The 14,943-nt window shown below is 36.8% G+C and overlaps 1 protein-coding gene and 1 long non-coding RNA gene across 6 annotated transcripts in view; one reads left to right on the forward strand and one right to left on the reverse strand.

The window, feature by feature from the left end:
* LOC127986930 (uncharacterized) overlaps positions 1-14,943 on the forward strand; it is a 71,006-nt gene that overhangs the window by 31,133 nt on the left and 24,930 nt on the right. The gene's annotated exons all lie outside the window — the stretch shown is intronic.
* The window catches only part of LOC127986928 (dual specificity protein phosphatase CDC14AB), a 41,715-nt gene that overhangs the window by 7,234 nt on the left and 19,538 nt on the right, over positions 1-14,943 (reverse strand). For 2 of the 5 annotated variants that reach the window (XM_052589185.1, XM_052589187.1), the window contains exons 7-14: positions 11,073-11,135; positions 10,467-10,554; positions 8,981-9,211; positions 8,330-8,468; positions 7,547-7,700; positions 6,672-6,772; positions 5,014-5,061; positions 2,021-2,155 (exon numbers count right to left, since the gene is read on the reverse strand). In XM_052589185.1, the coding sequence (XP_052445145.1) occupies positions 2,021-2,155; positions 5,014-5,061; positions 6,672-6,772; positions 7,547-7,700; positions 8,330-8,468; positions 8,981-9,211; positions 10,467-10,554; positions 11,073-11,135 (959 nt within the window). Of the gene's footprint in view, positions 1-2; positions 1,843-2,020; positions 2,156-5,013; positions 5,062-6,671; positions 6,773-7,546; positions 7,701-8,329; positions 8,469-8,980; positions 9,212-10,466; positions 10,555-11,072; positions 11,136-14,943 lie in introns of those variants that run through there. The other 3 variants (XM_052589186.1, XM_052589188.1, XM_052589184.1) reach the window with 3 other exon arrangements.

The following is a 14,943-nucleotide window of genomic DNA, read 5'->3' on the forward strand; positions in this document are numbered from 1 at the left end:
AGGATGGGAGGGAGGGAGACACACACACATGAAGGGTGGACGACAGGGAGGACATGTACTCATACCTATATTTACACCGCAGGACACGGAGATCGTGGAAATCTGTCTGATAAAGGAACTGCATGCATTCTTGAGTAGAGTTGGGCGACTTATTCAATACTGTAATTGTAAATATTGCTTTTTTTTATATGGAATTCATAAAATTGTTAGTACATTCAAATATTTAATGTAAATTCAAGTGGGCACATTTCTGTTTTTAAGTATGTATTTTTTAGTGCTGGGCAACAATCGCATTCAAAATAAAAGTACATAATACATGTGTATACATGTACTGTGTTTATTATGTATATATTAATACATATGCATATGTAATGTTTATATAATGTATGTGTCTTCATATATACATAATAAATATACACAGTGCATAGATTATTATATAAACACAAACTTTTATTTTAGAAGCGATTAAATTGCCATTAATCATTGCCCAGCACTAGTATTTTTTTACATTTATCTGTATAAAAGTAAATATTCAGCTGCATTATCCAGGTCAACCATTAAATTATGCAATTTAAATGTTATCATATATCATGTAATATATATATGTATTTATTTTCTTTTACATTTTTTCTAGGTTATGTGAAATATCGAGTAAACATTAAGATAACGTTCCATTCTATCATTGTTCAAATATTACGGGAAAGTTACTTGTGAATGTGTTCTGAGCAATCTGACAAGTAGACTTAATGGTAATTAGACAATCTGGAACATAAAAAAAAAATGTTTTGATAACGTTACAAACTAGATATCCAGAATTTTGTATATAAAGTGCTATTTCTCTATTTTACCACTGAAAGTTTTTCTATATATTTTAAAATGTTACGTAAAATAATGTGGGAACACTGCTATTTATTAGCAGATATTTTGGTAACTTTTATCAGACAACAATTATCAGACACATTCAGTGTTGGTTACTTTTAAAAGTAATGCGTTACAATATTGTGTTACTCACTAGAAAAAGGTAACCAATTCTGTTCTTCTACTTCTTACGGAAATTAATCAGTTTCGTTACTTCTGTGTTACTTTTTCTCATCTGGGCTTGTTTGTTTTTAATAATAAAAAAAGGGGTTATATTTTCGGCAAATGTAAAAGCCCTTTCATTCTCCCAGGCTGAAGGAAATTCACATTTGTGAAGTAACTAACTGGCGTTACTTTTTTCTGTAAATATTTTATTTTTTTGGCCTTTTTATTCGGATGGGAAACTATACAGTATATTGACAGGAAACGAGATGGGAGGGAGATGGGGGAAAGGATCGGGAAAGGTTCGCGAGCCAGGACTCAAAGCACAACGGTGCTATACATCGGCTCGCAGCCCACAAGGCTAGCAGCTCTGACAACTGCCGCTACTTATTTGAAAAAGTTACTCATATTTTCTTGTAAATTAAAAAGTAATGGATTACTTTACTAACTACTTGGGGGAAAAGCAATCCAATTACGTAAGTTGTAATGCATTACCCACCAACATATATACATAAAAAAGTAAAGCCCTAGTCCAGAGTGTGTTAAAAAGTGCTTTTCAACATGGTTTGAACAGTACTAGAAAGCAGTGGGTATGCACTTGGTCCAAAAATACATGGCTGTGACCCGATAGGTGCTGGTTTGGAGAGAGAGAGATGGAGTAGTAGGTAGGTGATATGACTCTGGATATCAGATTACGTAAACAGCAGGAAACGAGTCGCTTGAAACCAACAGCACTGAGCAACCAACTTGGTTTCTTGCGTTTACGGCCCTGGGTCTCAGAGCACAGGGTAATCACAGAGAGGAAAGAAGGCCACCAGGGAACTGGGAGGACATGAAATAGAGCGGGAGAGAAAGAAAGAAGGAATCAGTTAGACGAAAGAGTGGGAAATAAAGACTCAAAGAGTAAAAGGGGGACGAGTGAGAGAATAGGCTGAAGGAAGAAATAAATGGAAAGTGAAGAAGACTGGAGGAAAGCTGATTAGAGGGAGGTCAGGCTCACCTCTTGAGGTTGGTTGATGAAGATGAAGAGCGGCCAATTCGTTTGGCAGAGGCAGAGACGGAGGAGGATGGTGGGACTTTAGAGGATTTGAGGGGGGAGATGGAGCCCTGGCCAGCGGCTGCTGCTTTCACTCGACTGTAAAACACACAAAACACACTCAACTTAAAAACACACCCAGATCGCTTATTCAAAACCATGACAAAATGTAAACATTAACAGCAGTTTCTTCATTGCATGCATGTGCAAATATAGACACACACACCTAAAAAAAAGATAATAATAATAATAATTTATTAATATTTGTATATTATAAATTAAACTACAAATGTATACATGTGAAATGTTATATTAATAAATTAAGGTTATGAGTTTACATATGAAACTAAACTAAAACTTGAACTTATACCTATAGTTACTAACTGTAAAAAGCAGTGTAGAACCGATTTAAAAAATAAAAATAAAATAAATACCTTTTAAAATGCTTAGCATTCAATATTTACATAAGCATACTTTTTATAATAAACAATTTATTTATTTCAAATTACATTAGCTACAATTTACTGTATATATTTGAGTTACTTTTGAGTTTATTTTTTTTATTCAAAATGGATATAAATAAATATCAGATAAACAGTTCACAGAAAAATATAAATTCACAAAGGGAATTTAAATGATAAAACAAATAAAAATAATTTAATACAAATAAAAAATGTAAAAAAAAAAAAAAAAATCTAAAATCAAGGCCGATTTCCGTGAGATTTCATATTTCATTTAAATGGAAGTTGGTGAAACTAAAAGAAAGCAAAAGTAGGTCTGCCGTTATTTAAAAGAGATCTGAGTAAACACGATACTATCAACGAAATCCTCCCTGAAACTCCAGCTTTAAAGAAAAGTGCGAGGCTGTCTGCTCATGATGAGTGAAATTTCCCATTACTAAGAACATTTCTACGAGCTGATAATGTTGTAGCCAAACACATCTACTGGGAATTGAACCGTTTAGAAGAAAGTTCCACAAACTTCAGCATCTCACTTTCGCTACATTGTGTACAAGGAGGGAACCAGGGCATTTAGGCTCTGTTTAAAGAAAGAAAAAGAAAAATGGGAAAAGAAACTGGAAAAAGTTACAGGCAAGGATCCAAAATTTCTGGAAATTATCAGTTGGCACTGTGGTCTAGTATTTAGAGCAAGGGCTCCCTGTGTATTGAACCTTTCTGCTCATACAGGAAATCGATTTTAGTTTTCTCTTTAGTTCCTTCAGGTCTTCAATGCTCTTTTCTTTATTAGTTGCCCTCTCTAATACTATTCACAATCTCCCACACAGCTTTTTCTCCTTTTTCACCCACTGCAAAAACTCCTCTTTGACTCTCAATCTCAATGAAATAACTGACGAGATGTATTTGTTGGAGGGTGTGGAGCTAGACAGAAAATACAAGCAATTTTACGCGCCTATAAGACCCAGTGACGTCGAAAGCGACCTCTTATGCTGTGTTCACACGCGAATATAGCATCTGGACGGAATGATTTCAATGTTAAGTCAATGTAAAGACACGTTTACGTGCGTCTGGAGGTCTCGCGGCGCGGTAGACGCGAATTCGCCTCATTCGCGCATCTAGTTACAGGAGAAAAGGACCGTTGCAAGCTGACAGCGATACCCCTACCTTGCGCATCTGTACCTGAGTGTCCCTGGGACACTTCTCAACAGCTGGACATATAGTGAATAAAAAACGCTCTGCTCTGGACCCCGAAAATGTTGATAGACTTGTTTTCCTGTCCAATAAATTTGTAATGGCCCTAGCCTTTTTGCACGTTTCATGCCAGCCTAGTGCCGCCTTGCCTAAGTGTCGGTTACGTTTTCAAGTCCATTTAAAGTTTCATTTTTTTTTTTTTAAAGTTGTTTGAAATGGATTGATCATTATTTAAAATAATCTTGGAGATTTTTGAATTGCCTAAATCTTAAATGCAGCCGGGTTGAAGCCAGCAGTGATGTTTTTCTTTTGTTATGGCAGCCGTCCCCTCTGCATATATATTTTTTGGAGAATGTTGCACTCCTGTTGCTGTTTGTTATTCTGCACGAAACTTCGTGCCAATAAATACGAAATATTGCTAACTTGTGCGTTTCCAGTGCTCTCTTTACGTGCGTCCGTTATTTGACGTTGATAAAGGAAACGTCTTTTTTTAGACATTTTACAATCGATTCAATTAACACTTATGTCTTAAAAATCGTAAATGATTTTTCACAAAAGTGACAGCCCTAATACCTAATCAATTACTTCTCATCTATAACACTGTACAAAAAATAAATAAATAAATAAACAAATAAAAACACAGGAGCTCATTTGCTCTCTCATCAGCTAAACACAAACCAAACTAATTTGCCAAGAGCTCATCCTTCACTCTTGTGAGCACGAGCTGTGACAGGAGGAGTAGGAGGGCAGGTTACGTCCGAGAGGCCTCTTCATCTCGCCGCTCTTTGTGGGAAACTAATTAAGGACTGTGTATTTGCTCACAAGGGGGTGTTTAATTTACATCTGGGTTAAACGTCCTAAAACGGGGCCTGTTCAAGTTATTGACGACAGCATCATGCACATGAAGATGCGGCATCCTGTTCTCATCGAGCGGCACTTGAAGATCTCGTTTTATTAGCATTGTGTGAAAGGAGGGACTGGAAATGAAGATACGCCAGGGTACAATTCGCCTTTGAGTGGCTGAAGTACATAAAACGGAAAGCACATGTTTTTTCCTCAGGCTATTTTTGTACGTTTGGAGAGGTCTGAGGTAAAATAGCCAGTGTAGTGAGCCAGCAGCTTACACAAAGCATTTCTTTTTTGTTTAACTGATGTTAATTTATGAAGGTTAGATAAGATTTCATACGTCAAAAACAGGCCACATGACCATTTTCCAACAGGTAGTTGTGCTACTGTACCTTTAAGACTTAGTTCTATGTAAATCACCTCTGTTATGGCCTCTAAAGAAAACTTGGAAGAAAAAGTTACCTGAGAGGCTGAGATGTAGACCTAGTGTGCATCTTCATGTCCTCGAGTCTGTTGGAAGAACATGGAGATGTCACTGGGTTCAAGTACACACAAATTTAATGATTGCGTCCCAAATGATGCGTACTACATACAGTTTTTGAAAGAAATTAGTTTGCAGCATGCATACTATGCACAGTTAATGCACACACTAATGCATTTTTAGTATTCATTCATTACCCAGATTATCTACTATATTTGCAAAACTGTGTAGTACACAAGCAGAGCACAGTGTGTGGAATACTATATCCCACAATGCAATGTGCTGAACTTCAGTTTATACAAGGTAGTGAAGTCTCATTTAAAAGTTGCTAAATTATGCAGTATATAAGCCACGATATTTAATTGCCATTCAAAAACTAATTTTAATGAGGTCACGCTTAAAATACTTTGCATACTTTTTTTTCTAAAAACAGAATACCATACACATAAACACTTCAGAGCATGCTAGTAATCCACTCCAAACCAAGCATTTAAAAACTTGGGAGAAAATAGTATGTAAATTATGCACATTTTTAGTATCCAACATGTCTGTACAAAGTGATTAAAAATTAAAATAAAAATAGTTTTTATTTGTAAAACTGGAAGCAAGTCACTGAATTAACATAAAAAGTAAGGTCATGTTATACCAAATTAAAATGTTTAGCATACCATTTTCAAGCGAAGCATTCAAACCAAACATTTGAAACATTTAAAGTAAATCTGTATGTAGTATGCATACCGAGTACAGCAGGTGTATTAAGTATGCATAAAATATCCAAACATCTACTAAATTTGCTAAACTGGGCAGTATAGCAGATTATACTGGGTGGAATACTGTATCTGACAATGCAACGCTCTAAACTTGATCTTAAGTTACAAGCTTCCAAAGTTACAACATTCTGGCACAAAACTGAGGTGATTAACTGGGTTACTCGCGTAGTAGTATAAATTAGTTTAGAAGGTTTTGAATACAACTTTTACAAAAAGAGTACACAGTATAGATTATACACTGCATAGAATGCAATGAGCTGTAAGCTTGTGTTCCATTTCAAATTTAGAACTTTCAAAACTAATTAAAAGCAGAAAGCAGAATATTTCTTGAAGGTTCGCCCATCCTGAGGTACAGGGAAAGCATCTTTCAGAGAAGCCATGTTACTATGCCAACCAGCTCTGCGCCTGGTACATCAGCGCTGTGTTCTTCTGTATTTATATCAACTTAGTGTCTTACGCATTTAAGAGTGGACTAGAAACAGTAACCGTGGTCTGCCGTCATTTAGCTCTTCACTGAGCTAAAAGCTAATGGAAGTTGAAAGAGCCGTGATAAAAGGCTTCATTCATGAACGGAAGGAACGAGTGTCATTTATGTAATGTGACTCATTACGTTGCGTATACAAAGACTTGAATAGAAGATGCAATATTGGTCTTGGACCAGCTTTGCTTTGCCTTTTATGTCCAGGTTGAGATTCAGGCCCAGAATAGAATACTGCATCACGAAAATGTCTCTGAGCGCAATTTATAATGCAACAAGTATGAGTCATATTCTCAGTGTGGCCACAGGGGGTGCTATTGCATGTTGCGCAATAGTTAAACCGATTAACGATTTGATTTTCTTTCAGAAGATCATTGGAATTGTGTCTTACCTTATGGCTCCGGTGGTCGCAGACCTTGGTTGCCGTCGAACCTTTAGGGCACGCAGTTTGTCTCCTTGCGTCATACCAAGATCGTTCTCGGTGTAATCGTTCTGTTGAGAGTTAGAGGTTAAACTCTTCTTAGTCAGGTTTCAAAATTAATACAATAAATTTAGTATAATACCAAAATTACACCCAATATTTAAGTCATTAAACATTTAAAGGTTTTATTTTTATATCATATTTAAAATGTATATAGTAGGGCTGTAAAAAAAATTAATAAAAACTAAAATTTTAATATTCATTGAATTTGAAATAAAAATACACATTTGAATGCAAAAACGCTGCATTCTGCTCTAAGGCCTGGCCTGGCCCGGCTATACTTCACAGTCCGTGTTCCATTCCATCTTGCGCCAGCTGCGTTCACACAGCTTTCAAAAGGCGGTGTTTCATGGCTAATAACTCCTAAAGTGCCGACATTCTGTATTATTTTGTCTATTTTCACAAATGATTAACGGAGCATCTTATGCAAATTATTTGAAAATTATTTTGAACATTAATTTACATTTCTATATATCATATTTTATACATAATATATAATTACATATACATTACATTCATTTGTATTTATACAAAATTTAGCACTAACATTTAAACACTAAAAACTTAATTAGTTGGTGAATTAGGTATCACAACATACTCTTTGCTGTTTTCATACTGTACATTTACATCTACAGGAAATGAGCATAAGCAATTAAATACCCACTACCAACCATTGTGATCTTATTAGAAATACCTGATGTATTGGCCTCTAATTGATATGGTATTGTTATATTGTGCATTCCTTATTTTAAATTAAAAATAAACATTGGCCCAGCAGGCCTCACCTCCTCCATACGGTCCAAGCTGTGTGATTTAAAGATGGAGGTGTTGATGGAGAGGTTGTCCATACTGGAGATGAGATGAGGCACAGATCGGTCCTCATACTGCCGCTGCTTGGAGCGGTGAATATCTCCGTGCGCCCAGAGACTGGCCTGCTTCCTGTACAGGCACACAGTATCAGAGTATCACACAGGTATCTTGTTTTGCACAAATATGGGAAGAAATCTGGACCATTCATTCAAAGCCAATGCCAGATAACAGACACTCTGTATCCGGCACACAGGAGTGGAATCTCACACTTCTCACAATGGCCTAAAGGGGAAAATATGCCTGAAGATAACGTTCATTTGTCCCGCGGTGGGCATTCTCTCGTGTGCGGCCTGCAGCATCAAGTTAGCTGAACACTTGAGAGATTAGCTTCAACTGACCTTCACATGACCAGTGCTCTGTTTTAACTCCGACATGACAGAAGTGAACCATGGTGAGGTTATATGTCGCACGCAAGGCCTTAATGATACTCAAACGCTGAATCAGACTCAACGTACCCTCCTTTGAGTTGGATGATTCAGCAAAATGTGGAACATCTGCTGCACTTTCTGATCTGCTAAGCAAACGAGTGCACTCTCAAAAAAAACCTTTTACGCTTTACACAATACACGACTCTGAGGCAAAGTTAGAGCACTCGTCCACATTATGTAAATGTAATGAACAATAAAAAGAGGAAAAAAGCCTCAGGAAGGTGTTAAGAGCCCAAAAGTGGTGCATTGTGGATCATTTTCGTAACTTACTCTTCTAGGTAATGCTGCTGGGGTCCGATAATAGAGCCGGGTCTGCAGATGCGGATCCAAGCGATGGCTTCAGCAGCCGTGAAGCGGTAGTGCTTCATCAGGTAGCAGCCAATCAGAGTCCCCGTCCGGCCTAAACCCGCTGTGATTGGTTGAAAAAAAGATCATGGGTGTTTAACATGCATATATTATTAAATAAAATTATCTATTAAAACCTAGCTGCTCTTAAAAAGGAAATTACGTTTTAACCAATGATGTCACTTGGACTATTTTAACGATGTCCTTTCTACCTTTCTGGGCCTTGATCATGGTAGTTATGCTAGGGTCAGAAATCTCTCAGATTTCATTAAAAATATCTTAATGTGTGTTCGGAAGATTCTTACAGGTTTGTATAACAGCATGGGGTGAGTAATTAATGACAGAATTTACATTTTTGGGTGAACTGTCCCTTTAAGGCCACATTATCATAACACTGATGACAAATTTGGTTCGCTTTGACCTCAATAATAAAGGCATTTAAATGTTTAATGCTGCATAAAAACAAAGCCATTTTGACAATTATCTTCTTTTTGCACGAAATAATTAGGTTAATGAGTCGACTCTGTCATTTCCGTGGGTTGTATTTCCATGTTTTTGATTAAAGTGGCGTCTCACCCTTGCAGTGCACGGCCACCGCTCCATCCGTGCTCTCGCAGACGTGCAGGAAGCGGCGGGTGATGACGTCGCTGGGCGTGCTGCCGTCCACGAAGAACAGGTCGTAATGGTCGAAACCGGCGTCTGTGAAGCGCTTGGCGTCGTAGATCTTCTTGTTGAGGCGAACTATGGTGGTGACGTTGTGCTTGCGGAAATATGGGAAATAAGCCTCAGGGGCATGTAGAGGGTAACCTGTCACACACGAGAGCAGGAATAGGAGATCATTTCTCTCTCTGTATATGGTCACACTATTTTAAGGTGCACTTCTCACTATAACAAACCATGAATTTTGCGTAAATAACTCATATTTTCCTGCTTATTAATAGTTGATAATGTTAAATTTAGGTAAAGGGTTGGATTAGAGATGTAGAATATGGTCATGCAGAATAATGTTAATAATAAACATGTTAATAGGCAACTAGTTAATAGTGAGAACTGGTCTTATAATTTATAATTAATAAACATAAAATTACTTGGGGAATATATAATAAATCACCGATTAAAAAAAAATATATAAAAATAATAGAAATGTACATTTAATACATATTTCCCTTATCTGACTAAGGATGTTTTTTTTTTCTCTACATTTTATGAATATCGATACGGTTATCGATACTATTTGGTGCAAAAAAAAAAAAAAAAAAATCGAAGTGAAAAAGTCGTTGAAAATTTGAAAAAGTTATTTTATTACTGCTGAACTTTAGCAACTGTATTAAAGTTCTTCAGTCAAGAGCAGGGAGTTATTTTTCTCTGTGTTTTTTTTACTATAATAAAATGGGTAATAATTTGATGAATATAGTTTTAAAATATAAATATGTAATATTAATTTATAAATTAATAAAATTCACAAAGAAATATAAAATGTCATTCATAAAGGTTCATAAAAAAAAAAAATTTAGACATAATATGGGAAGCAATGCTTCTAGATTTCTTTAAAAATGCATATTTAAAAACCATCAATAAATTTAAATTATATACAGAATTCCCATATTTAGATTAAAAATTATGGGTAATAATGATTCAATATATTAAATATTTATATTTACAATTATATTTTTGAATGAAAAAAACCCATATTTAATTAAATATAAAATATATTCCCATATTTAGACATACAGTAATTATATGGGAAATAATAAAATAAAAAAAGATATTAAAAACACAACATTTTCCCATTAACCTGTAAAAAAAGGAAGTACATTCATATACATGCAATAAAAAAGGACTTAAATCCTCATGAGCCCTAACTGAACCATTTGCTCTTAAAAACTACTTTTATCCTGACATCTAATATGTTGCACTCTCTACTTCTATGTGCTTGAAGCCGAGACGTTTGTGTTTATTAAAACAAGGGTGCCCTCTACTGTCACATAAGATGCATTAAACACCATGTCTGAGAAAAGTGCATGAATTCAACATTCGGCTATGAGATGGCAAGCAGCCTTACCATTCTCGATTTTACTTTTCGGATGCGGCCCACTGAAAGCAAGAAGTTTGCCCGGGACGATCCAGTTCAGATCTCCATTCTCGACCCGCTGGATAGACAAAAAAAAAAAAAAAAAGAGATGGAAAATGAATAAAGATTAAGGGAACAAGAACCAAACACAGAATTGAGCCAAGGAGGCTTGTATCACAGCCAATGGAGAATGTTTTATAACTGGCGAGCTGTGCTGTCGTAACCACTTCAAAGCGGAGGGAGGTCACAGCAGGTGACGGATTACCACAAGCTGAAAATTTACATAATACTAAAGGACAAATCAATTGAATGCTCATTTGGCCTGAATTGTTCCAGCGATTGTCTAAATAACAGCCGAGATTATAACACAGGAAGGCGACCTATAATCACATTGACTTCGGCGAGCTGTAAACTGTGTGTGCGATTTAAATCAAAGTGAATGAGCCCAGACTATCATTAGGTTAAAATGTCTTTGGATCCCGGTGGAATAAACATGATTATGTAACTGGCTTGAGGAGCGATGAATGTAATTCTGGGTAAAAACATTGCCTAATGAGCGCGAGCATGTGCCATTTCATAACGAGGGGACATCATTACCTCGTAATGCTCATACTCGTTTATGTCGAACGTCTCCAAGTTCAAGAATCCGTGCCGGAGGGCCTGAAAAACAAAGTTTGGAAACATTAGTCATATGCTAAACTGCAAAAATGTTCATTCGTATGCTGGATTTCACCTGAAAGTCACTCAAAATCCTGGCTGTTTAACCAATTAGTCAGTGTAATGGGGCTGAAGCGGCCCGTCTGGTGCTCGGTGAAGAGCTGCGGGGGAAGACGATTAAGGAAAAGGCACACGAGTCGATAAGACATGGCAGAGAGCGATGAGAGCTGCGTCTAATGGAGTGTCAGGTTTCTGCCTTTCACAGACATGTCTGCCTCTGACAATACTGGTTGAAAGTGTTCAAAATGATGTTTTTGTTTTGCTGACTCTTATTCACTTAACTTATATAGCAGTAGCATTGGACCGTATACTGCAATGCGTAGTACTGATACTTTATTCTGCTATGCAAAAAGCTGTAAAAACAGTAAAAATGGACTGAAATTGGGCCTCTTACAACATTAATTGTTAAGTTAAGCTCATCTGTGTTCAGATTCAGAGAAAACAGAATGACAAACATTACGTCTGCCTTGTTTGGTTCGATTGAAACAAACTCAGGTTCGTTTCGCCCTTTGGTGCGGATCTTTTTGGCAGGTGTGATTACAGCAATCGCACTCTGGTGTGCACCAAACAACCAGACCGAGACCCAGCTGATGAGGACGTCTCAGTTCGGTTCCAAGCAAACTCTGGTGAGGTTTGTTTAAGATGTGAATATGATTCGACCTTGATCCAACCCAATTGCAGAAAGCACTGTTCCTTTTGAGTTAACAGGCTCTCATAGTTGGAGCTGCCTTATCGGAAAGTGTTGTGTTCGCTACATTTTTTTATGGCTGATCGCGCGCAGTTAGCCTTTCACCATGTACCTATGCGCGATGTTTCGGTTTCTTTACACCTTATCCGTCTTTCTTTATACCTCCGCAGGGCCATTTTCAGTATGCCATTGTAGACGCACATAAGAGCATGTTCTTTACCACATTTGAAGAGTGGGATTAGTCTAGTCACATGACCTCAAGATGACACCCATCCTAAGGTGAGACTATTGTAGTCTATGTTTCTTTTGTGCATGTACCAGAAGCCGTATGGAAACAGATGACTGAGACGGTCACTGCAACCATCCAACCATAAAACAAGCTGTCCTGAGCTGCAGGGTTGCACCTGTCAGTCAAAACCTAAATCAAGGCTGACAGAGGGCACAGTGAGTGAGTGATTATCACAAGCTGGCAGAGTTACATCACTCTACTGGACCAATCAGCTGAGAGCGTTCAGGTATAAATATTTACAAACAAGTCACACTGAAGTCCACGCGTGCAGACGTACAACAGGCAGCCCATGTCTGTTTACTCCATCTGGATAAAGCGACAGATGTGTGTGCATCTGATACAGCAAGTCTTCTCGCTCTCAGGCTGTAGTTATGTAACTGTTCCTGGTCGGGTTTAAATCGAATGAGCCCAGCCGCCCTCCTCCCCTCGGCTGCTGACTGCAGTGTCAACGGACGGTGTGGATGAGCTGCACTTAATAACCACCAACATGGCCTAAATCTCCAGTCTCCTCGTTTTACTCTTGCTGTGGTAATGGTGGAGCCTAGTGGTTAAAGATCTGGGCTAGTAATCTAGTGATCTTCACTGCGTCCTTGATCGAGACACTTAACCCCGGGATGCTCCAGGGAGAACTGTCGCTGTAGTATTGTATTAGAAGTCACTTCAGGTAAAAAGCTTGTGGATAAAATGTGGTTATCTTACTTAAAAGTAGCGTAAACTATTTCCAAATGGCTATCGGTGTGTTTTAGAGGGAGCTATTACATATTACACAGAGTTTAAAATAAACTAACGTTATGAGGTATTAAGTTGCAGTTAGGAGAAAAAGTTATATGTTTATCGTAATTGCAACAATTTATCATGGTGCAACAGTTTTGCTACATTGTTTCTGACAGTTTGCAACAAGCTCTTTACAATTCATCTCCTACAATGTGACTTTCCAAAACGGCAACATTGCGAGCTATTGTGAGAAGTTAATTAATTTTCATAATCCCAAATGTTTCTCACAATGCGAAATTTTTTCTCAATTGCAACTTCATCGGTTTCAAAAACCAAAAGTCCAACATAGTGAGATAGTCACAACTATGATAAAAAAGTTTGCAGTTATGAGAAAAAAATGTGTTTCTCGAAATTGCATCCATTTCTTACAGTGTGACATCTGACATTGTTTCTAGACTGTCTGCAACTTTTTCCTTATTGCAACTTAATTTCTCACATAATGTGAAAAACTACGAGAAGTTATAATTGTTTATCTTAGACTCTTTCTTCATAATGTGACACTGCAGTTTCTTACAATTTGCTACATTTTCCTAAATTGCTACTTCGTATCTTGGACAAACTGACTTGATCTCAATAGCATTTTTTGGAGACTACTGTTTCACTATTGGAGTATTGTGTCACTATTGTGAGAAAACTTATTCAATAATAAATAATTCAGTCTTTTTCTCACCGCCATATTGTTTCAGACAATTTGTCATTTGTTTTCCTCAATTCCAACTCACAATGGGACTTCATATCCAAATATTCCATTAGTGAGTTCACAATTACAAGAAACAAGTTTGCACTTATAAAGAAATGTAACTGTTCCTCGAAATGTGACATATAACCATTTCAGACCATTTGCATCTGTTTACTCTTAATTGCATCTTCATGTCACAAAAACGTGAATTTCTCGTAAACTGTGATATTGCATGATACAGTCCTTGTCCCTGATACAGTGTTCCTGTAGCTCAAGTGAAAGGTTGAGGGTTCGAATCCCAGTGAACACGTTAGGAGAAAATTGTTAGCTTGAATGCAATGCAAGTCACTTGGGTTAAAAGCGTCTGCTTAATGCATTAATTTAATTTTTACCGTCAATTGAAGGCTAAAATAAAAAAAATTAAAAAAAAATCAATGTTTTCCCCATAATTGTGATTTCATCTCTGACAATGTGATAAAAAAAAATGCTTTGTCACAATTAAGAAAAATTCAACGTGACTAAAAGACATAATTACAAAAGTCACAAACTATGAGTTAACGTCACATTGAAAGATCGAATATTGCAATTACAAGAAAGATAAATTTGCAACTGTCTTCTGGTAAAAATTAGGTTAATTAGGATTTCATATTACCTTTAAAAGATATTTTTCTGTGAAGTTTGAACCTACAACATTTTGGTTACCAGCCCAGATGTTTAACCATCAGGCAAACCCAAAAACAAAAGAAGTGCTCTCATGTTGACAAATCGGCCATTAACTGCTCTTTAGCAGCTTGGAGAAAGGCAGCAGTGGTGATTTGATCATTAACATGATGCAGTGTGTGACTCATGCAATTAAGGAGCTGTTAAAACAAGCTGTTAATTAGAGCCGGAGGGGAGGCACTGAGAAAACTGTCACATATGCTTGTCTCAAAGCAACAACTACCATCTTAACATCAAAGCACAAGGCCCAAAAGTCTTAAAAACTTAAGATTTAAAAAAGGAAAAAGAATGTTTTGAAGAGAAAAATCTTATTTTTTAAATAAATAATAAAAAAAAAAAAATTAATATATATATATTTTTTTTTTTTAAATACTTAAACTCAATTTAGTCAATCAATTTGTTGACCATCTTGCCCGCTCCTACTAAAAATCTGAGTGCTGTGGTCTAATAAACAACAGTAAACAAGGGATGGGTATGTTGTCAGAGAGTGCTGCTGGTTTTCTTTGACGTAGGCTGAACGAAAAGATATTTTAAGTAGCATAAGAGTTTTTTGGAGAGACAAGCATGTAGGAATGCACTCAAGAACGTACGCGGTCCATGT

Source organism: Carassius gibelio, chromosome B22, assembly GCF_023724105.1.
Source record: "Carassius gibelio isolate Cgi1373 ecotype wild population from Czech Republic chromosome B22, carGib1.2-hapl.c, whole genome shotgun sequence".
NCBI classification, from domain to species: Eukaryota; Metazoa; Chordata; class Actinopteri; order Cypriniformes; family Cyprinidae; genus Carassius; species Carassius gibelio.